General features: G+C 60.9%; 2 protein-coding genes across 7 annotated transcripts in view; one reads left to right on the forward strand and one right to left on the reverse strand.

Moving 5' to 3' along the window:
* The window catches only part of Necab2 (N-terminal EF-hand calcium binding protein 2), a 23283-nt gene extending 12278 nt beyond the window's left edge, over positions 1-11005 (forward strand). For both annotated transcript variants that reach the window (XM_078032741.1, XM_040280001.2), the window contains 8 exons: positions 2411-2547; positions 4683-4801; positions 4939-5018; positions 7188-7241; positions 7657-7769; positions 9114-9191; positions 10139-10230; positions 10627-11005. In XM_078032741.1, the coding sequence (XP_077888867.1) occupies positions 2411-2547; positions 4683-4801; positions 4939-5018; positions 7188-7241; positions 7657-7769; positions 9114-9191; positions 10139-10230; positions 10627-10655 (702 nt within the window). In that variant the 3' untranslated portion in view covers positions 10656-11005. The remainder of the gene's footprint in view (positions 1-2410; positions 2548-4682; positions 4802-4938; positions 5019-7187; positions 7242-7656; positions 7770-9113; positions 9192-10138; positions 10231-10626) is intronic.
* The window catches only part of Slc38a8 (solute carrier family 38 member 8), a 25545-nt gene continuing 11863 nt past the window's right edge, over positions 7958-21639 (reverse strand). For 2 of the 5 annotated variants that reach the window (XM_040279998.2, XM_005335460.4), the window contains exons 7-11: positions 20709-20823; positions 19654-19801; positions 19085-19293; positions 17689-17740; positions 7958-16024 (exon numbers count right to left, since the gene is read on the reverse strand). In XM_040279998.2, coding sequence (XP_040135932.2) covers positions 15931-16024; positions 17689-17740; positions 19085-19293; positions 19654-19801; positions 20709-20823 — 618 coding nt within the window. In that variant the 3' untranslated portion in view covers positions 7958-15930. The remainder of the gene's footprint in view (positions 16025-17688; positions 17741-19084; positions 19294-19653; positions 19802-20708; positions 20824-21639) is intronic. The other 3 variants (XR_013431056.1, XR_005731577.2, XM_078032740.1) reach the window with 3 other exon arrangements.

The following is a 21639-nucleotide window of genomic DNA, read 5'->3' on the forward strand; positions in this document are numbered from 1 at the left end:
CCGAGCCTCAGGGGCGTATGAGCATGCTGTTCTGGGAAGATGCTCATCCGGTGAAAGTCGGATTCACCGGTTGCTGGATCTCTCCCGTCTTCCTGCATGTGAGTGGCCGTCGGTGGGTGTGGGATTCGGGGCTCTCCTTCTCCCCCTGCCGTCTGCAGAGCTGGTCTCTGGGCTGAGGCCGCGATTGTGACGGAGGACGACTCTGGAAAGCTTCCTCTGCGCCAGGCCATTATTGACCCATCCCCGTCCCCGGGGTGGGTGCCTTTAGCCCACATCCTCGGCTGGTTTCCGGCTGTGCCACTCTCCAGCGGCCTCCTCTGATGAGTTCCATTTTTTTTTCTACCAAGTTAAGTCGTCTTGTTCATTTGTCCAGAGTCCAGCGGTCACTGGGCTGTGTGTGGCCTCAGCTGTCCACTAGGAAGGATAATCCATCACTGTGGTGCGCCCAGCCGCCAGGGGTCAGTCCCCCCGCAGCCCTGGCCGGGTGTTGACCCAGGACGTTCCCGTCAGAGCCTTACCTGCCTCCCTCCTCGGCCTCTGTCTCTCCGCCATGTCTCCTCTGTTCGGCTATTGCTAATTAATTCCCAGTCAGGGTGATGGATGGTTTAATTTGCTTTCCTTGGGAGCCCTGTTTTCCCTTGCCAGGGATTGGGCAGGATTCCAAAGTGCTGGAGCGGGTGGCCCGGACCTCGGGGGAGGCTGGGGAACACAGGGTTTGAGCAGCAGCAGTGTCCTCTTCTCGCTCTCGAGTGGCCCCGGTGAGCCGGGTCTCCATCTCCTGGGCAGCCTTTTGCAGCCCAAAGAATCTCAGTGATGAGAAGAGTCGGCGCTGGAGTCTCAGGACAGCAGGGGACGGTGCTTCACCTGGCCTGGTCCTCAGCCTCCTGAGCTGCTCCCCCACTCCTCCTGAGCACTGAGCCTTGCTCTTTCTTTGGGGAGCCACTGTAACCCTCTGGCTGTATTTGAGTTTCTTCTGTCATTTCTCTTTAGCAACATGATACTCAAGAGCCCGGAGAATTCTCCTTGGAGGAGGAAAGGCGGAGCCAAATCATGACAAGTTTTTCCCTGATGCTCTGTGACGGCAACATAAACACCACTGCTGATCAGTGTCGTGCCACTGGCCCTGAGCACCAGCAATAATATCATGATCATTTCCTCCTCCATCACCACCACCATCATCACCACCACCACCATCATCACCATGATCATCATCATCACCATGACTATCATCACCATGATCATCATCATCACCATTATATTCACCATCATCATCACCACCACCACCACCATCACCATGATCATCACCATCATCATCATCATCACCACCACCATCACTGTCATCGCCATCACCATGACCATCATCGCCATCACCATCATCACATCACCATGACCATCATCACCACCACCACCACCATCATCACCATGATCATCATCATCACCATTATATTCACCATCATCATCACCACCACCACCACCACCATCACCATCATCATCACCACCACCACCACCATCATCACCACCACCATCATCACCACCACCATCACCACCATGACCATCATCACCATGGTCATCATCACCATGATCATCATCATCACCATGATCATCATCATCATCACCATTATATTCACCATCATCACTACCACCACCACCATCATTGTCATCACCATCATCACATCGCCATCACCATCATCATATCGCCATGACCACCATCACCATGACCATCATCACTACCATCATCATGACCACCATCATCACCACCATCACCATGACCACCATCATCACCACCATCACTGTCATTATCACCATCACCACCAACATTATCACCGTGATCATTATCATCGCCATCACCATCATCACATCACTATGACTATCATTATCACTACCATTATGACCACCACCATCACCATGACCACCATGACCACTATCACTATCATCACCATGACCATCATTATCACCACCACTACCACCATCACTGTCGTCATCACCATCACCACCAACATCATCATCACCGTGATCATTATCATCACCATCACCACCATCGCCATGACCACGACCAACATCATCACCATCACCTTTATCATACCAGCTGGTTATTATTTGCTGTGACAGGTACTGGACTGAGCATTTTATGTAGATGTGGTCATTGAATCCCCATTACAACTTTGTAAGATAGAGTACAGTGGCCCTGTTGGGCTCCAGTAGGCCTCAGGCTGGTAAGTGGTAAAACCTGGGTTCAGACCTTGATGTCCGAGTTCATGCCCTGTCTTGGTTACTCTACAGCCTCCAAGATGCAGAAGCAGTAGAGTATCCCCTTCCCCCTGCAAAGCAAGGACACTGACCCCAGGTGCCTCGCGTCTCCACGTTCTGTCCCCACCCCTTCTCCTCCATGTCCCTTCCCTTCCCTCCACAGGTGTATGAGGGCGGGAGCAACGTGGACCAGTTTGTGACCCGCTTCCTCCTGAAGGAGACGGCCAATCAGATCCAGTCTCTGCTGAGTTCTGTGGAGAGTGCGGTGGAGGCCATCGAAGAGCAGACCAGCCAGATCCGGTGCGTGGACGGGACCCTGCAGGGTCACTTGGGGTGTGCCGTGTGCACAGGCCAGCTGCTGCTCTGGGCCTCCGTGTCTCAGGCTGCAGCACAGGAGGATTGCATACCTAGCTGCTTCTCTGTCACCGTGAGGGGTGGGTGAGGTGGGCTGTGCCAGATGCACACCTGGTGTGCACATGCAGGGCCTGCACAGGACAGTTAAGGTGCCACTAGAGACCCATAGGCTCTCTGCACCCGCCTGACACTCACCGTTGGTGCAGAGTGACCCTGTTGTCTGGCCCACTCTTATGGTTAAGAACGCCCCATGCCCTGGATGAAGTAGCGAGATCAGCCATGCTCTTGCTGGACTCCGGCCTCCTCGCCCACAGAGAGACTGGGCCATCTGCGGGAGGCACTGAAGAGGGGGAAGAAGCAAACTGAGGCTCTCCCGGGAGGACCGAAAGAGAAGTGAAAGTGGGTGGTCTTGTCCCAGTGTCACTCAGTGTTCAGTAAGGACTTGTCCCTGCCCGGAGTCCCCTTGTTCCTGCCCGGAGTCCCCTCGTGGTGCCAGGTGGAGACTGTGTGCCTGGTTCCTGGAGAGGGGCACCTTTCTCCTTCCCTTCAGCAGTCCCAGTCCCAGGTTGAGGCAGACTCTCCTGCCCAGTTCTGCCCAGGGCAGCTGATGTGCCAGTGCAGAGGGGAAAGAAAATTCACAGATGGCAGCAGCCGCTGGGTGGAGCCCGCTCTAGAGCTTGGAGTTTGTACAGCCTCAGGCACAGTGCAGCCGGGGAGAGGGCTTGCCCTGGGCTGGGAGTTCGGGGTGTTTCCCGGCTGGCACGGAGCTGCCTCAATCAGATGTGATCGCAAAGGTGCTGACTGTGCCCAGCACCTGGGAAACCTAGGGTGCAGAGCCCGGGCACGGGCGCTGGTGGGAATGCCGCGCGGAGGCAGAGCTCCATGTCTGTAGCCAGTCTTGATCCGAGAGCCACTCTGGAAGCTGACGCCTGGCTCTTCTGTGCTGTGTGTTGTTTTCCTGTCCTGATCGGGACCTGCCCTTTTCATCCGCAGTGGCACACGGGTCCTCCTGTGGTTCTCACAGATGGTCGCCTGCACCGGGCCTGCTTCCTCATGTGGGTGGCTACACGGGCCTGCCCCCCACCCCCCCGCCCTCCGCCCTGGGTCCCTGGGTCCCTGGGTGCAGCCTGTTTCCCCACCAAGCAGCCCCTCAGGATGTTGTGTTCCAGGCACAAGCCTCGGGTTCAAACCCCGCAGCCGGGGCCTCCCACTCAGCCCTTCATGGTCTAAGGGACACATTTAATTTGCTGCTGCTTTGTAGAGCTGCCGTGATTGACACCCCAGAGCCTTTCCCACTCCCTGGGGAGCCAGGTTTGCTCCATCCACACAGGAGAGCCGTGCTGAGCGGTCAGGGTTCACAGGAGACGGATTCCAGAGTGAACCAAGGCAGCGATGCTCGGTGACAGGGTGTCGCTGTGGCAGGCGCTGGCGGGTGTGCGCGCTCCATCCCTGGCCTCTGTTTCCCAGCAGCCTTGTGCATGAGGATTTGTTTGTTTACCAAGCGTTTTTCAAAGTCCCTGCCATGCACAGTGCCTGTGAGCCGTGTGCAGGCAGCCAGCTGGGCCCCAGGTCAGTGTGCATGGGGGAGGGGTGCAGGGGCAGGAGAGGCTAGGATCCCAGTTCTGTCCTGCCGTGTCCCCACTCTCAATGTCTTTTAGGATGCCCGTTTTGGGGGTCTTGTAGTGCAAGCCCAGATCCCCCACACCAGGAGGCACGTAACCCTGACTGGCAGTGGGGCAGGGAGGGGACTTGGTATCCATACAGCCTGGGCCCAGCAGGTGCCTGGGGACGCAGTGAGCTGCTGGGCAGGAGGTGGGCATCTGCCCTACCCTTGCCCAGCCAGGTTCTGGCCCTGGCTTGACCCCAGCTAGCCTTGGCCAAGTCACCTGCTTTGTGGGCATTGTTTCCGCCTCTTTCAAAACGAAGACCAAGTCGCCCATTCCAGGGGACAGGAGTCCGCAGGGTGCACTCTGGGCACACTGCAGCCACAGTTGGTGCTTAATAAGTGCCTGTTGAAGCTGCTGAATGTGTCCAGGGTCCTGCAGCTGTCGTCATTGTCTGTTTCCCCACTTACACTGCAGACAGAACCACAGCAAGCCCGACCACGGTGGCATGGGCACCTGGTATGGAAGCCCCTCTCCTCCCCACGCCCCCAACCACAAGCTCATGGCTGTGGAGCCAGGGAAGAGCCTGCCACCTGGTGAGAGAGCTGTGGCCCTGGTGGGGAAGGGGCCTGCCTGGGAGCCTCAGGACACTGAGTGCCCAGGTGGGGCCTGGGGAGGGCTGGGTGCTCCTACCCCAGGCCTGGCCCTGCTTACCACCATGTGCTTCTCTTAGTCACTGGGGACCCAAAGGAGGAGGGTCTGGAAGCCCAGATCAGCCGGCTGGCGGAACTGATTGGGAGGCTGGAGAACAAGGTAAGCCCAGCCCGCCTCTGCCTGACACCCCTTTCTCCCCAGCGGCCGGCCGCCACAGGCACACACACACAGCAGAGTTGGCTTGGAGATCAGGACAGGAGTCGGGGAGCCGTGGGACGGGTCCCCCCGAGGTGAGGCATGGGGGTGGAGAGCAGACAAAGGATGGGCCTTGAGGACTGGGCAGGCACCCCAGGAGCAGAGTGGCCAGTGGGGTCCTGTGCTGCCAGGGGACATCACGACAAAGAGGGCTTTGCTCTGAGGTAGCAGTGGCCTGAGCAGGTGGAGCCAGGCAGTGGCATCATGGTGCGTGAGATCCAGGACAGTCAGCCAGCCCCAAGGGACTGGCCACCATAGGAGATGGACTGAGCACAGCGTGGCACACCCACAGGTGGGGGAATGGCACAAGGACACAGCCTTTACAGGGTGGCTTGTGATCAGTGGAGTCCACCACGTGCCTTGGGGCTCAGGTGGCTCGGGGATCATCTGTGGTGTTGAATTCTGGCCGTGCCACTCACCAGGTGCTGTTAGGATTAGGAAAATGATGTCCCGATGGCTGACCTCAGAGCCAGGTTCCCAGTTAGCACTTACAGTTAGCAGTGTCAGCAATTATTGTCACCAAAAGCTCCAGGTACACATCCACCTACGGACCTCCGCTAAGGGTGTGTCACGCTCTAGGATTGAGGTGACATCGCTTCTACTTTTCTGTATTTTTTCACGTCTTTTGCAAAGGACACTAGTACTTCGGTGGGCTTGGGGTTGGGGAGGGGCAGAGTCGAGTGGCTTCCCACCCGAGGGAGGCAGAGCTGGAGGGAGGAGGCTGACATCCCGTCGCAGGGCTGAGGCCGAAGCGGGATCCCGCCCCCTCACAGCCAGCTGCCGGGGTGGGAGCGGCTGGGGGACCCTGGGCCCGTTGTCATAACAACTCTGCGGGGGCTCGGGAGGGAGGCTCTTTGAAGCTTATTTTTAGCGCTCGGTCGCTCTAACAAACACGGCTGGCTGGTAACCAGGGAGCACCTGGGCGGCCTGGGGGAGGGGCGGGGCCGCCTCCCCTCCCCTTCTCTGGTTGGCCCAGGCCGTGAGCAGGGGCCACTCTGGGCCAGGCTCTAGGCCCGTCCCCGCGGGCCCACCTGAGCCGGCTCAGGGGCCGCAGACTTGGAAGCCAGAGGGAGCCGCTTGGGGCCCCTGCCCTCCAGGTGCCCACAAGCATGGTTATAAACCCAGAAGCGGGCTTGTCCCTGCTGGGCACTCCCTGGCCACTTGGAAAGCGCTTTCTCTGAAAGCGTGACCTGGAGAAGTCGGGGCTCTCCGCTGGCTGTGTGATTTGTGATTTGTGCAAGGCCCCGTGGTGGAAACACTAAGGATTGTAAAGTGGGTCACGCCGCCTGCTCCCCCGCCAGTGGTTTCCCTTAACAACAGATGCGCTTCCTCCATGCCCTTGCGTGTGTGCACGCATGTGTGCACACGGGCTCCTGTGACAGTGGCAGTCTGTTTTCACGGAGGAAGGACAGGGATAGCCAGGAGCAGCCCTGACTGGGTGCCCAGGCTAAAGGAGGATGAACTGTGGCTCTCATCTCAGGTGGAGAAAGACCAAGACGCGGAGAACCTGCTCTTGTGACTTCAGGGCCCAGGGCTGAGCATCTGGGAGTGGGCCCTGTGGGTCCAGGCAGAGGAGACTGACGGGCTCCCTCTCCAGCCTTCCTGGAGCCTGCCTGGCGGCCCTCCTGGGGAGTAGGGGATCCCTTGGCTTAGGGCTGGTGGAGGGCCGCCCCTGCAGACCATTACTCTTGAGGCTCCAGAGGTTAAGACGGGGTGACTCCAAGGACAGCAGCGGTGGCAGGGAACACGGCGTCCTGGACCACTGCTGCCTCTCCTGAGGCCTCCCAACAAGGCCAGTGCTCCTGGCCTGCCCTCCCAGTGCCCCCAGGGGACGGAAGGATTCTCTGCCACTTCCTATGGTGGGTCTCCAGCCCTGCTCCAGGGCCCTCTGTGGTAGCTTTGTGCATGGACCACAACCAGCCCTGCCCAGCAAGGCCTGGCCCAGGAGTGCCCATCAGACTCAGGGATGTGGGCAGTGGGGCGGGGCCCTGTGTGCCCCCGGTGTCGTCATGGTCCTGGAGGCCGCTTGGTCGAGGTGGCCTCTTGGGCCTCACGTGTGCTTCGTGGTTTCAGACACTCTGGTTTGACCTGCAGCAGCGCCTGTCAGATGAAGAAGGCTCCAACATGGTGAGGCCCTTCCCTGAGCCCCTCCCCCCCTCCCCTGCCCAAGCCAGGACCCCCAAGATTCATCACCCCTCCTGCCTGGGACCAAGATGGGCAGGAGCAGTCCCAGCAGTGGGCTGTAGGACCCTACGGGCACCCTCCCTGGAGTGAGCTCAGGTCAAGACTTTGATGAAGGGGTGTGGCCGGGAGCCAGATGGTCCGAAGACTCCTGGCTGCTTCCTGCTGAGTCTGGGGACCCATGCCCCAGGCAGCCTCCTTACAGCCTGGCCCTGGGGAAGCTCTATGCATTGGGACTTGGCTGCTCCAGCCAGTTTTCATAGATTTGAACAAAAACTGTAGGGGTGGGCCGGGCAGAGAGGTCCTGGCAGGGAACCCAGGGGAGGAGGCAAGGCCCAGGCTCAGTGCTCTGTCCTGGCAGCACCTGCAGCTTGTCCGGCAGGAGATGGCCGTGTGCCCCGAGCAGCTGAGCGAGTTCCTGGACTCCCTGCGACAGTACCTGCGGGGCACCGCTGGAGTAGGGAGCTGCTTCCAGTGAGTGAGCCTGGGGCGGAGGCAGGGAGTCCTGCCAGGCGGTGGAGGGAGGGGATGGGCAATCCCTGCAGCTGTAGCAGATAACTTCTACTCCCTCAGCTGTAAAGGGAGCTGATGGCAGTGTCACTAGAGGGTGACCTCAACGCAGGACGATAGGGTCCTTGTATGTTGTAAAAAAAACTCCAGTGTCCAACAAAACAGATTTATTCAAGAAAGTAAGGCACACGCTCTCAAAGGACAGGCACCGAGAGTGAGATGGGCCCTCCCATCTCAGAGGAAGCTAGGTGGGAGGTAAGCGGGATGACAGTCTGGGATCTTGCTCTCCAGTATCTGGTCACAGGTAAAGAGCTCCTATCTCCTGTGCTTTATCTGTGCTGAGGGTAGACTGCACAGGGCAGTTCTGATAAGCGACTTTCCAGTAACTAAGATTGTGACGATTTGGAGGTTTCCCAGAAAGTTGGGGGGGAGGGAGAGGACCAGCTGGGGAAGGAAGGTGTGAGGCTGGTCTCCCTTTCCTTCCTGACCTTGTCTTAGCTTTGCCCCAGCAGACCCCTGCCCTGGCCCTCTGGGAGTGAACAGGACCAGAGGGGCAGGAAGGGCTGAGCCAGGCCAGTGCCCCTCAGCTGTGGTGCTGGTTCAGCAGCACAGGCCAGAGAGGGGCGGAGGGTGTGCACTGACCTTCCCACCTGGCCAGAGGCATCGTCCCCCCAAACCACAAGTGTGTGCCCCACATATGCCACGCTCACCCCGTGATGGTGGCACTCAGTAACACTCAGCAGAGCCTGGCCCCTGGAGATGACCTGCCAGTGGCTGGGAGAGGGCCCAGGGCCAGGGCTGGTCCCGGGCAGCACCCCGCTCTCCACCTGACACTGGAGCAGAAGGGACTAAGGACAGATGAGCAGCCTGTCGGGTGAAGCCAGCCTGGCACTGCCTGTGAGCCCCTGCAGCTGCTCACCTTTCAGCAGTCCCCTCCACTGCTGCCAAGTGGGTGAAAGAGGAGAAGCGGCTGGGGAGGGCAAGGGGACAAGGACAGTACCAGATGCTGTGACCTTGAGGAGCCATCCAGCCCCATCACCCTGGTCTTCTGGAGGCCCCACAGCAGAGTGATGGCCAGGTCCCCAGGGGGGCCGCCTGGCCTGCAGGGTGTGGAGCCCCGGGTGGGCTCCGGGACCGTCACTGAGACGGAGCTTGTGGGAGCAGCAGAGGGTGCGGGGTGGGCTTGAGCGAATGAATGCCAAGGCCTGCAGCCTCCCCCTAGACTCCGCCAGCCATGGCGTGGCTGGGTAGTGGGGTCAGGGCCGGTCCCTGCCCGCCGCAGGCTCCCTCCCTCCCTCTCCCCGACAGCATTGCCGCTGTGAGGTTGTTGGACGGCTTCACCTTCGTCATCTATGAGTTCTGGGAGACAGAGGAGGCGTGGAAGAGGTGGGTACAGCCGCGTCCCTGGGTGCTGGGGCTGGTGAGGGGGGCTGGCTGGTTCCGTGGCGGAGGGACTTTGGCGAGGCATGGAGAGCACTGCCCCGGTTCTCCCAGCACGAGCTCCGGCCCAGCCTGAGGTGGTGGCTGCTCAGGTGTAGGGAGCCTCCCACACTTGGCAGGCTCCTGAGCACCCCTTCCAGGCAGACCAGCTCTGCCGCGCCCCTGGAGCGCCCCTGTGGGCGGGTTCGGAGTCCCTTGTGCCCCGGATCCCCTGATCCAGCACCCCCCCTGGGAAGCCCTCTTGAGGACTGAGCTTCTCCCATTGGACAGCTCCTAGCGTCAGAGCCCAACGCGGAGCAGGTAGCAGTGCAGGTGCGGTCAGCTGCTCCCTCCCTGCACCTGGCCACCCACCCAGTGGTGGCAGGTTGGGGGTTCCATCTGTGGCTGTCACCTGCTCAGAGCATGTCTGGGGCACCTTGCTGTCCTCCCTGGGTGGCAATGGGAAATCCAACACCGTCCTGAGGTTTCTGACTCACCAGATGCTACCGTGTCCCTCCAGACTCAGACCAGCAGGAAGGACAGGAGTGGGTGGCTTTGCACCCCTGTCCTTCCTCCCTGGCACTGAGGGACGATTAGACTGAAGACCTAGGGATGCTGCAGTAGCAGAGTGACCACAGAGGAGGACAATGGGCTCCTCTGGGGCCTGAGTCCTGGTCAGCCTCACTGGTGTTGTCTGTACAGGTGGATATCAGTCCTACCTGACCCCTGGGGTGACCTTGAAGGTGGAAGGTCCTTGTTTCCAGGCAGGCCCCACCAGGCCTGGGGGCATGGGCCTTGCTCTAGCTGGCACCCGGCCTCCTGCTCTGCCCAGGAGCCTCAGCGCTCCTATCCCAGACAGAGCTGAGCTCAGGGGTGGTCCACGCGGTCCTGACTAACCTGCTTCCTGGGCGCAGGCACCTGCAGAGCCCCGTGTGCAAGGCATTCCGGCACGTCAAGGTGGACACACTGCGCCAGCCCGAGGCCCTCTCCCGGATCTCAGTGCCAGGTAGAGGGATAAGGGCCAGCACTGGGGAGGGCTGCCCAGCTCCCGAGTTCCAGCAGAGCAGGCCCAAGGGCAGTGCCAGCTGAGGAGGCCCCAGTCCTGCAGTGACTCTCTGCCACCTCCCTACCGGGAGCAGAGCCCAAGGCCCAGGCCCACACCCCACCTGCCACAGAACAGGGGGCCAGGCCAGGACGCAGAGTGGGTGGAGCTGGCCCTCTGCAGCCCTGGGCCAGCGCGAGAGGGGCACGTGCCCGAGGGGCCTGGTGGAGAAGCAGATGTGGCCCCAGGTGGGAGGTGCTCGGCCTGCCCCCTCTTCCCCTGCCAGCCGCCCCCTCCTCAGCACACAAGGGAAGGGGCTGTGTGCTCACCACCCCACTGACTCTCTCCTCCCGCCTCTAGCCGCTTGGTGCACCGTGGGCAGAGACTGACCGCCGCCGAGGCAGCACCCTCTTGACAAGGACGCCCCTTTTCTAGAAACTTTGGTACAGTCTTTTCAATCTACTTCTAAACAAGAATGTATTTCCTCTGCGGTTTGAAGTGAAAGAGGACCCCTGCCCCCACCCGAGCCGGCAGGGCACTGTGCTCTGGGGTCCCCCTGAGGCTCCTGGGCTGGCCTCGCAAGGCCACAGCCGCCTCTCCTCACCGCCTCCTGACGTCCCCTCCCTGGTAGGAGCCGTAGCCCTGTAGTGCCCAACCTAGGCCTGGGTCAAGCCCAGAAGTGGCAGTAGTGCCCATGTAACAGTGCCACACTAGGTACCAAATAAACCCTAGCTGGGAACAGCTGTGTCTTGTGCTTCTGTGTCCCCTTTCCCGAGTGACAGCTGGCCGCCAGGATGGCCCCGGGTTTGCCACAGACCTTGTCCCAGACGCCTGGCCTCCAGGTCCTGTTTGCAGTGTGGAGGTGGTGACCGCTCTGGGGAGGCATGTGACACATATGCTCCTGCCTGTGAGCCCTTCTGGGTCCCAGGACCACCCTCAGCTCCAGGAGCTCAGCCAAGGGACTCAGTGAAGCTGCTGGGGTCATTTGTGGTTTAGGGCAGTACAGGGACCCTCGGAGTCAGCAGAGCCCGCCCAGGGACCCCACCTTGAGTCCTTAGCATGGACACAGGTGGCCCAGGTAAACAGACTGCAGGACACCCCGGGGGTGTAGAGCTGGCCTTCTGGGGGGCAAGGCCAGGGCTGCCCAGAGCTTGGGGTGCGGCTGCTGTCTGGCAAGGCAGCCCCGTGCTGGCCTTGAGGTCCTGGTTAGAGGACAGTCTCACAGAAGGCTCAAGGACAAGGAAGAGGTGAGGCCAGCAGGGCTCCTGCAGGGCAGGGAGGCTGGGGAGCGGGGGGCAGCAGGCCATGGCCCAGGAAGCAGACCCACGCACGCGCCTCTTCCCACGCCTGCCCAGCCCTCCCCTTGGCACCCCACACAACCAGAACAGCAGGCATTCGGGACAGTGGGGTGGGCTTGAGGCCTGCTGTCCCTGAGGTGCACCCTGGCGCCAGCCCCCCGCCTGTGCCCTCCTCCTGCAGGGCAGGGACCTGCAGCGGCACCCAGAGGGGGCCAAGTCTCCCCAGGCATAACAGAGGCGCCCTGCACCCACCTCCTGGGCTGCCGGCAGCCCCCTCACAGGCAGGGTGGGTGGGATCAGGCTCTGAAGAGAACACATTTCAACCCTAAAAGGCATAAGAGCTCCACTTGATTGACACTTCAGAGCCACTCACAGAATCAAGCACTTGGCACCATCTCCCTCATGCTCACAGCACCATCCTGGGCAGGGAAATGAAGACAGAGAGGACGAGTAATTTGCCAGAGGTCACACAGCAAATTAATAGCTCAGGTGGATTCTAACCGAGAGCCACCTACCCACAACCCTGCGTCCAACTACCCTGCACTCCATGGTGCGGGGCAGACCCTTAATGTCCGACTCAGTTTCCTCAAAAAAAGTTAAAGGCAGAGTTACCCTATGACCCAGCCATTCTATTTCTGGATACACACTATACCCACAAGAATTTTTAAAAGGCATTCAAACACGTATCTGCACCAGTATTCACAGCGGCACTGGCCACAGCAGCCAAAAGGGGAGACAACTCAAATACCGACGGACCAGAAGCAGGTACAGAACACGCCGCAGCCATCAGGCCCTGTGCAGCCCCAGGCTGCGCAGCCAGAGTCGCCAGCCACGGGCAGGGTGCTCTGGGGTGGGTGCAAGGTGATCCAGCCGGATGGATGGACACGTCCCCACCTTCCCTGTCGTTATTCCCGGAACACCACGCTAACCGCTGCCTACCACCCACGACGTCTCGGGGCTGCATCGTCCAGAGGCCATCTGCAGCGTGCCCGGGGGAGGCCAGGGGCAGCTCCGTGCTGGAGCACCTGCCTAGCAGGTGCAGGGCCCTGGGCTCCCTCCGCAGCACATATGAAATACCCAGAGGACGCGCCTCGTCACAGACGCGCACACCACTCTGGGCAGACCACTCGGTGCCAGAGCGTCTGGTGTCTGGGGCCCTGGAACCCTGGCCAAGTCGCCAGGTGGTACAGAGGGAGGACTGCACTGGGTCATAAGGGAGCACGGCACTGACGAGGTCACGGCGAGGATGCGCTGCAGAACCACAAGGGATGCCACCCGCATCTCCTTCCCACCAGCGCCAGGACCCACAAACCCCGCCCAGTGCCAGAACTGCAAGCCCCGGGCGACTGTGGTCGTGGGCTGGGGAGGGGTGGCACCAGGCACAAGCGAAGCCCGGGATCGTCACCACGAAGCTGTCAATCATGTTACAGGAATGTCACAGTCCCCACTGACTCACCTGCACAGAGCTCCCGACGCACCCTCGAGGGCCCTGCTCCACTGTCCGTGGGAGGCCTCAGAGGTGGCCTGTGGCACAGGGCCTTTGTGTGACCCTGGGCTCGTGGACAGGTTTCCCCAGGTGCTCAGCCACCATGCTCAGAGCAGGGTGGGGCCCTTGGTATACATGAGTCACGTGGTCTCTTGGAAGAGGTGGCTTTAGGCACCTGCATCTCTACACCCAAGCAGTTGTCACCATTGACCGGGAGCTGGGACAGGCCAGGCTCTGCTGGGGCTTGCAGGGGACCCTCTGCTCCTCCTCACCGTGGTCCTGAGGGGAGGGCTGTGGAGGCCTGTGTTGGAGGACGAGAGGATGGAAACGCGGGGCCAGAAGGACACGGAGGCGGGGAGCACCCTGATGGCGGGTCCCTGTGGCGGTGGCCTGAGGCAGGCACTGCTCAGAGAGGGCACAAGCTGGGCCAAAACCACACAGCCAGCCGGTGACCCAGGACAGCCTGGATCCTGCAGGCTCAGCCCCACCCACGCCCTCCTCGGCCCTCTGCCTCCCTGTCCCGCACAGACCTCAAGGCACCATTGGCATTTGAGCAGGACAGTCCAAAAGGCCGTCGGCACCTTCCTCCCCAGGTCAGACAGCCAGGGGACCTCCCCCTGCTGGCAGGCCGCTGTCCCTGTGCTGGGATGCCAACGTGTGGCTCACATCTGAGCCTGCCACAGAACCGGCTGGAAACCTTGGTCCTGGTGGCAATGCGGTCACCCCTAAAGCCCTTGCCCTCTCCTCCTCTTGCCTTTAATGCCCGTCCACTCCCTCCTGTGTCGCTCTGCTGGGGGAGCCCTCGAATCCTCCCATTTCCCTTTTCCCATAACTGCTAGGAAACTCAGTGTCCTCTGCCAACCTTGGTGGTTTCTGGAAACACAGCTGCCTTTCTTGGTGAGAGACACCCTAGCGGCTGTAGGTGCGGCACCCCCTCGAGCTCCACAGTGAAAACAGAGGAACAGTAGCCGGCTCCACTGGGCCAGGATGAAAGCTCCTACGTTCCCAGCAGCTCTGAGAGAGCACGTGGCAGAGCCAGGTTCCCAACCAAGCTCAGGTTCAAAGCCCGTCACGTGGCCTCCCTTCATGGCAGGACCCTTACTGTGCCCGCTGTTACTCCTGGATTCTCTGAACAGCCTCAACCTGGCCCATGCAGCAGAGCCCTGGAGGTAGCAGGTGTCAACAAAGGCCACATCCTCCGCTCACCTGCTAGAGCACTCTGCCTGGTGTGCGTCCTGGCTCCTGAGCCTTCACCTGGGAGGACCCTGTGGCCGCTGGACACAGGGTGGGCAGGTCACAATGGCTTGGTTCAAGGGGACTGGGAGAGAGGTCCTGCGTCCCCTCACAGGGTCCAGAGCCTTTGCCTGCAGCCACGCCCCTCCCCCAGGGCTGTGGAGGAGGCTGGCAGGGGCTCCACCCCATCTGCAGGCCAAGCACACGTCCCCTCCTGGGTCACTCCTCTTCTTGGAGCACGTGGTAGAGGAAGCAGACAGTGGAGCTCAAGCCAAGGTGGGTTGTGACTCAGCGCTGCGGCCTGCAGGACAGGCAGCCCTGGCCTTCCCACGCCTCGGCTGACACCTGTGCAGTGGGCCCTGTGCTCCCTCAAGGGGGCCCCCCACAGGACTGCGTTCCGCCTGGTCGACCAGGAGTGTCCAGTCAAGACGACCTGGAGACCGAGGGGTCAGGGCTGCTGATGGCATGGGGCCCTCCCGGGTGAGGACAGCTGCTGCAGGAAGGTGGCGGGTGGTGGCGTGACTGAACATGCCAAGTGCCTGGACCGTGCCCCTCAGGGGGGGGTGTGTCTCACAGAGTGTGAGTTACAGCGTGGCGTTTAGACTGAGTGCACGTGGACAGGCTAGCACACACACAGTCCTGTCACCATCGACCTCACTGGGTCACAGACGCCGTGTGTGACATACATGGGAAGGGCACGGGCCACTGCCTGGTCGCGTCCTGCCCAGGGGAAAGCGCCCTTCTGAAGGACCCTCTGCCCTGACACTCTCCGCAGCAGGCCGACTCCTGCCAGGGCCGGGTCGGGGACAGGGGCCAGGGTGGGGCCAGGAGGGAGCTACAGGGCGATGGGCCCACTCGGCTCCTGGACTCTCCAGGCAGAGCGAATGGAAGGGAGGGCGTCTCCTGGGACCCATGCTGGGCCGCACCTGTGCACCTTCTGGTCCAGGCCCTGGGCAGAGGGCTCACCCCTCCACTGCCCCCGAGGGATGCCCCCAAGGCGTGCCCCCAAGTCTCCTCCGGGGCTCCCGTTGCCCTCACCTTGATCAATACACCCAAAGCCTCGGCTCCCACCTCTGTGTCCTGGGCCGAGTCCTGTCCTCAAGGTAGCTGAAGTCCTTCCCCGATCCCTTGCCAACGGGACCTTATTTGGAGACTGGATCTTTATACTCCTAACTGAGTAACAGACGAGATGCAGTCAAGTTCAGGGGAAGACATACTTAATGAGGATGGCCCCGAATGAAGGGCTGGTGTCCTTGTAAGGAGGAGGAGATTTGGACACACAAAGGGGAGGTGGCCAGGTGAAGACGAAAGCAGAGACTGAGTGACATCTGCAAGCCAGGGTCACGGAGGAGCACCAACAGCCACCAGCAGTAAGACAGCATGGCCCACCAGACCTCCACTGCAAAATCTGGCCTCCGCACTGGAAGCAACACGCTGATGTTGCTTTGAGTCATTGTGTGTGGCGGTTTGTCACATCAGCTGCTAGAACCCAATTCCGTCTTTCCTCACCAGAGATCCTGGAAGGAGCAGAGTCCACGGGCAGCCTGGAAGGCGGAAGCTGTCTGTTTGCCCAGCATCTTCGTGATGAAACCCGCATCAGTCTCAGGGATAGAGGTGGGAGCCGCACAGGTCACCTGAGAGGGCTGCTCAGAGCAGCTCCAGGACAGCTGCCACTGTGCTCTGCCCGAAGATGAAGGTGCCCAGCAGCACAGAGATCACGCCCCAGGCCTCCAAGCAGCACCTGCCAATTCAACGCACCACGTCAGCGCCCGGCAAAGCCGGCCCTGCACCCACGGGCGAAGCCGGCCTGGAAACGTGCTGCTGAACCCCAGGGAGTCACCGGTTTTGAGAAAATTCTTTTCTCTCCTTTACCTGAGGGGATGTGTTTCTGAGTCAACTTTGGGAAATAAAGTACCCAGGCATTTCCCAAAACCTCCTCTCTCCATCTCTTAGTTCATAATCTTGTTCCTCCCCAATATTTTATCAGAGGGGTGAAGGGCTCTGTTTCAAACTCCCCTCTTCTCATCTACTTAAGCCCCCCAGTGAGGGGTGAGATGAAAGCTGTAAGTCACATCACACACCCACTGGGGGAGGAGCGTGGGGAGGTGTGGGCCTGGGGACTGGCTGCCAGGGCCACAGTCGCAAGCTTCCTAATATAATCAGGCGAGGTCAAGGAGGTGGGGCCATGAGAAGACTCCCACCAACAGCAGGTGGCCAGAGATGGCTCTGCCCTGTCAACCGAGGCTAGGAGGACCCAGGGGCCAGGAGGGCCATCTCTGGTGAGCACATGTCAGTGGCACCCACGCACACAGTGGGGTGACGGCAGGTGTGACCCACTCGATGGCTCAGGACGAGAGCAGCTGAGGAGGAAACTCGTCTTGGGAGCTCTCCAGTAAAACCGTGATGAGCATGGATCATGGGACAGAGCCAAGAACGAGATTCCCAAGAGCGCACCAGAACATGCCATTAGGGTGCCAGGTGGCCAGGTCAGCTCTGGGCTCAGGCGGGGAGAAGCCATGCTGAGCCCGCTCTTTGGAGAAGCCGAGCTTGAGTCCAGAGGGGCTGGGGGACAGGGACACAGCCAGGCCACACCTGGCTGTTATGACTTCAGAGTGTCTGAATTGGGCTGAGTGTGACCCCCAAGGCTCACGTCCACCTGGGACCTATGAGTGTGACCTCTTTGGAAACAGGTCTTTGCAGAAGTAATGGCATGAGGATCTGTGAGGAGATGTCCTTCTAAGAGAAGGGCAGTGGGGGACTTGAGACCCAGAGACAGATGGCCACAGGAGGATGGAGGCAGACACGGGTGCAGCAGCTACAAGCCAAGGACACAGCGGCCACCAGCAGCCTGCAGAGTGGGCAGCCTGAGCCCAGGCTGGTCCCCAGGGCTAGGAGAGGGCGCTTTCCTTGCGTTTGGCCTCAGGAGGTGCAAGTGTGCTCTGGTGGCCCTAAAACACCAGCCTCTGTCTTTGCACCTGTGAATGGGAACCAGCCCCACTCTGTCCTGTTGTCTCCTGACCGACCTCATCCTGATGTGGAGGCTCCCCAGAAGGACGGTGGTGGCGTGTAACAGGCCCAGCGTAGCTGCACCCAGGGCACCAGCAAGACCTGCTGTCTGAGGACACTGCATGTAGCCCTGGGTCCAGCCTGCCACCACAGCTCCCTGACTCCACCAGCAGGCAGCCTGTCCTGCCCTGGGTCTAGCCAATAGCCAGGACCGGGTGGATGTGCATAGGCCGGACACTGCTGGCTGGGCACCCATCTGGCTCAGCTATCCTCTCACCATGGGGTGCCCCCTCCCCAGAGGCCTGTGTTTCTCATGCACAGGAGGAGGGTGGACAGAAGCACTCTCTCTCCTGGTCCATGGGCACACCAAGCCACCCTCCTGGCTTTGAGGACACTCACTTGACTCTTGGTCCTATGGGCTCGACGCCCACGGCACAGATGAGGCACAGACCTGGGAAGAGATGCAGTCAGCACCCAGGTGACCTCAGGGGCCCCTCAAGGACTTTCCCACAGGTGGCCCACAGGCCAGTCCCTCCTGGCTAGGTGGCACATTGTGGGGGCCTGAGGCTCAACTTGGAGTCAGGCAGGTGGGGGTTCCAGCTCAGCACCCCTCCAACACCTCGGCCAGTGGTGACAATGGCCTCTAGAGCCTCAGTCTCTCGGGGACAGTGACAACACCGCCCACAGCAGCGTCAGTGAGGGTATGGCGCAGATGAGGCTGGCACCTGGAGGCGCGCAGCGGCTGGCAGACATGGCTTCTTTTCCCTTTGCCTATGTGTACCTGTTCTAAAGTAGCTCTGGAGGGCCCACGGGATGCCCACCACCGACCTCCAGCCCAATGGGAGGGCTGGGACTCAAGGCACACAGCGCGAGCTAAACCGGAATACGGCGCCCAGATAGGAGCTCAGGGCGCGCGGCTGGGAGAGCTCTTCCCAGGACGGAGGAAGCCCCCTCCACCCGTCCACCCCGAGCTCAACCCACCAGACAGCCTGCTGCTCCCCTCTGCAAGTGTCCTCAGCCTCTGGATACCCAGCTTCTCCCCGGCCCTCCATGTCAACATCTGTCCCCCAAGGCTGTTGGTGACGCCCTCGCTGCCCTTCTACCTGGCCCCAAGTTGAACTTCACTTCCCGTTGGGTCTCTGGAGGTCCACCCAGGGGCACCGGCCTCCCTGTTTGACATGGCAGCCGGACTGCGGCATTGAGGGTGGCTACAGGCTCCCCAATTTTGCCATCTGCTCAATGTGGCTGCTCTCCCAGCAGAACTGCAGGCCTGTGGGCCTCAGCTGTCCCCCCAGGGCTCCTCGGGCCCTGAAGCACGCCCCTGCTGGCCCTGGCTGCGTTCCTTTGGGAAGAACGCCAGATTGGGACTGGAATGTGTGCCAACACTGGGAGGTCTCTCAGGAAGCCCTCGCCTCGGGAAAGGGAGTGTGCCTCCAGTTCCGGGTGGGACGTCCCTCGTGTCTTTTGTACCCAGAGCTATGTGAGTTTCACTGCAATTAAAAACTTAACCCTCATCCTGCAGTAAGAGGCAGCAGTGGACGAAGCTGTGGTGGGCTCGGCCCTGCCACGCTCCGGCTGAGCCTCCTGGGACTCTGGCCTGGGCCTCCCCATCCGCGGGATCTTGAGCTGCTAAACCAGGGCAGGTGTGAAAAGCCTCAGGCCGCATGCCTGGTGACCAGGGGCCTGCCTGGGGCCCGCAGCCTGCCCACAGGGCTCCCACCTGCCAGAACCTTAAGGCCCCACAGAGCTGGGCCAGCGCGAGGGGAGGGGGGCAAGCCTGGAGGCGGCCACTCACCCGGGAAGATGAAGATGAAGAAGGAGCTGATGCCCCCGATGATGCCAATGATCTCGCTGAGGTCGGGCAGGAACAGGGCCATGGCCAGTGTCACAGCAACCCACAATATGGTCAGCGGCACTCGAACCCACGGCCCCGTGGGGTCAGCTAGCACCAGGGGCCCCCGAGTCCCTCTGTAGCTCCTTGTCCAAAAATCCTGCATCACAGACCTAGAGACCGTGCCGACCAGACACATGGCACCCCAGGGGCCCCAGCCAGTGCTGGGCACTGCCAGTCCCCAAGTCCTCCTCCAGTCCCCCGTTCTGCCCCCAGGTGCTTACTCCCCAGGGGACCCCCAACCCTCAGGGGCTCAGGAACTGTCAGATGGGCTGCCAGCAGAGTGCAGCACGGGGGAAGGTCCAGCGCGTGTGGCTCGGCCCAGTCCTGGTTGGCGCTCACTGCACTGGACAGCTCTGGGTAAACTCCCCAGGCCCTCTGTGCCTGGTTTCCTCCTCTCTCCTCTGAGATAACACAGCCCCACCACAGGCTGAACCCACCCACTAGTTGCCAGCCACCCCCACCCAGCTCACCTCCCCAGGAAGAGCACAATGGGGTAGACCGTCACAATGGAGACGGCGAAGAGGACCCGGGCAACGATGATGGCCACGTCATCGCCCGGGTAGGACATCAGGATGTCAGCAGAAACTCTGGTCCCAAACGTCAAGAAGCCATAAGCCCCTGCAGCAGGAGCACAGCATGCGGCACACTCCAGACAGAGAAAGCCAACCCCCCCCCCCTCAACACACAGGGCCCACGGGTTTCCCTGGGAGCTGAGCGAAGGTTCCAGAAGGGCTCCCCATCCCTCCCTTCTCCAAGGCCGTCCTGCTGGTCCTCAGCCTGCGATGCCCCTGGGTTGCACTCCTGCCCAGCCCTGGTGTCTGCTCACAGCTGGTGCCAGTGGCCTGCCCAGAGTGGACGGAGGCTGGAGGCTCAGTGCTTGAAAATCCAACCTGCTCCAGCCCAGCCTGCTCCTTGGACAGCCCTGGGTCAGTGGCCACCCAGAACCACAAGCTAGTTATGGTGGCCTGGGACTCAAGGACAATCCCCTGGCCTCAGTGACCACGGTCACACCTGCCCTAAAGCACACCTCTGGCCAGGAGCTGAGGCCTTCTTGACTTTGCTCAGGGCTCTTTCTGAAGGGGATCTGCCAGCTCTGGGTGTCTGAAGCTGACGACAGCCCTCCGACTCGGGGCTAGACCGACAAGCCCTGCTCTGCTGAGGGCAATGTCCCAGTTTCCTTAGGGTGACTTCAGAAGTCCAAAGTTGCCTGACACGCCTGCTGCAGCCCAAGCCTTTCCAAATCAGAGGCTCCAACAGGTGGATTAAAAAGCCACCAGGCTGGAAAGTGGCCGGCCAGAAGTCATCCCTGCCCCACCTCAGGCCTGGCTCTGTGCTGCAATGTGCCCGTGACCTCAGGCATGTCATGGCCCCTTTCTAAGCCACACATCTGAGGATCCGCTGCAGCAGTGCAGCCCTCATGACACTGTGGGGTGCTCAGAATGGAAACTGTGGAGCCTGCACTAGCTGTGGCTCCCCTTCCTTCTGCCACGCCCTGCCCACCCCTGGGTGCCCCGCAGGGTCCTACCTGTCAGCGAGTAGATGAGGCAGCAGGCCAGCAGGGACAGCACGGAGACCAGGGCCCAGTGGGAGAGGCTCTGGCTGCGCATGCTGCAGTAGATGGAGACGGCGGCTTCGTGACACTGGAGGGCAGAAGTGTGGTCAGCGAGACTCAGGTCAGCAGGCGTCAGGACCACCTGAGCGACTGGGAATACTGCCCAAAGGCGGGGAGCACCCTGTGTGTCCAGCATAATAGACCACAGGAGACTCTCACAGGCAAGACTGCATGGCTCCAAAAAGATGGAGCCCAGCTCTCCACCCGAGCCCCGAAGACTCGCAGGCATGCCACCCTGAACACAGGGCCAGGCGGGAGAGCATGCTGCGGGGTGAAGTTCAGACAAGTCTGCAGCAGGATTCCTGACCTGGGCACTACTGGCTTTGTGGGTGCAGGTAGTCTCTTGGTGGGGGCTGCTCTGTGCACTGAAGGATTGTGTGTAGCACTCCAGCTGTGATCCCCTGGATGCCCCCATTTGTGATAGCCCAAACGTCTCCAGATGTGGCCAAACGTCACTCAGGAGCATCTCTGCTCTAGGTGACAGATGGCAGCACAGTGGTTCAGGTAGAGTGGGTGCCACCGGTGGGAAAAGGCAGCGAGGGGCCTCCCGGAGTTGACAGCGTCACTCAGGAGCAGACTTAAACCTGCATAGTTCATGTGCAATATGTCACCTCTTACAGGATTTGCCACATAAACCGTGCAGGGGATGCAAGAGCCCCCGTGGCTGGGTGTCACACTCGGGCAGACGAGGCACTGGCATGGCAGAGCAGCCAGGGTGGACGGACGCTGCCTCCTCTCACACACTCTGCACTCCAGGCTCCCAGCTCGGGTCCCATCACCTGGTTCCTTGCTCACCACCGCCCCACTGGTCACTCACTGAGCAGGGCCCTCCTGGGCCCCTCTG

This window comes from Ictidomys tridecemlineatus, chromosome 15, assembly GCF_052094955.1.
Source record: "Ictidomys tridecemlineatus isolate mIctTri1 chromosome 15, mIctTri1.hap1, whole genome shotgun sequence".
NCBI lineage: Eukaryota > Metazoa > Chordata > Mammalia > Rodentia > Sciuridae > Ictidomys > Ictidomys tridecemlineatus.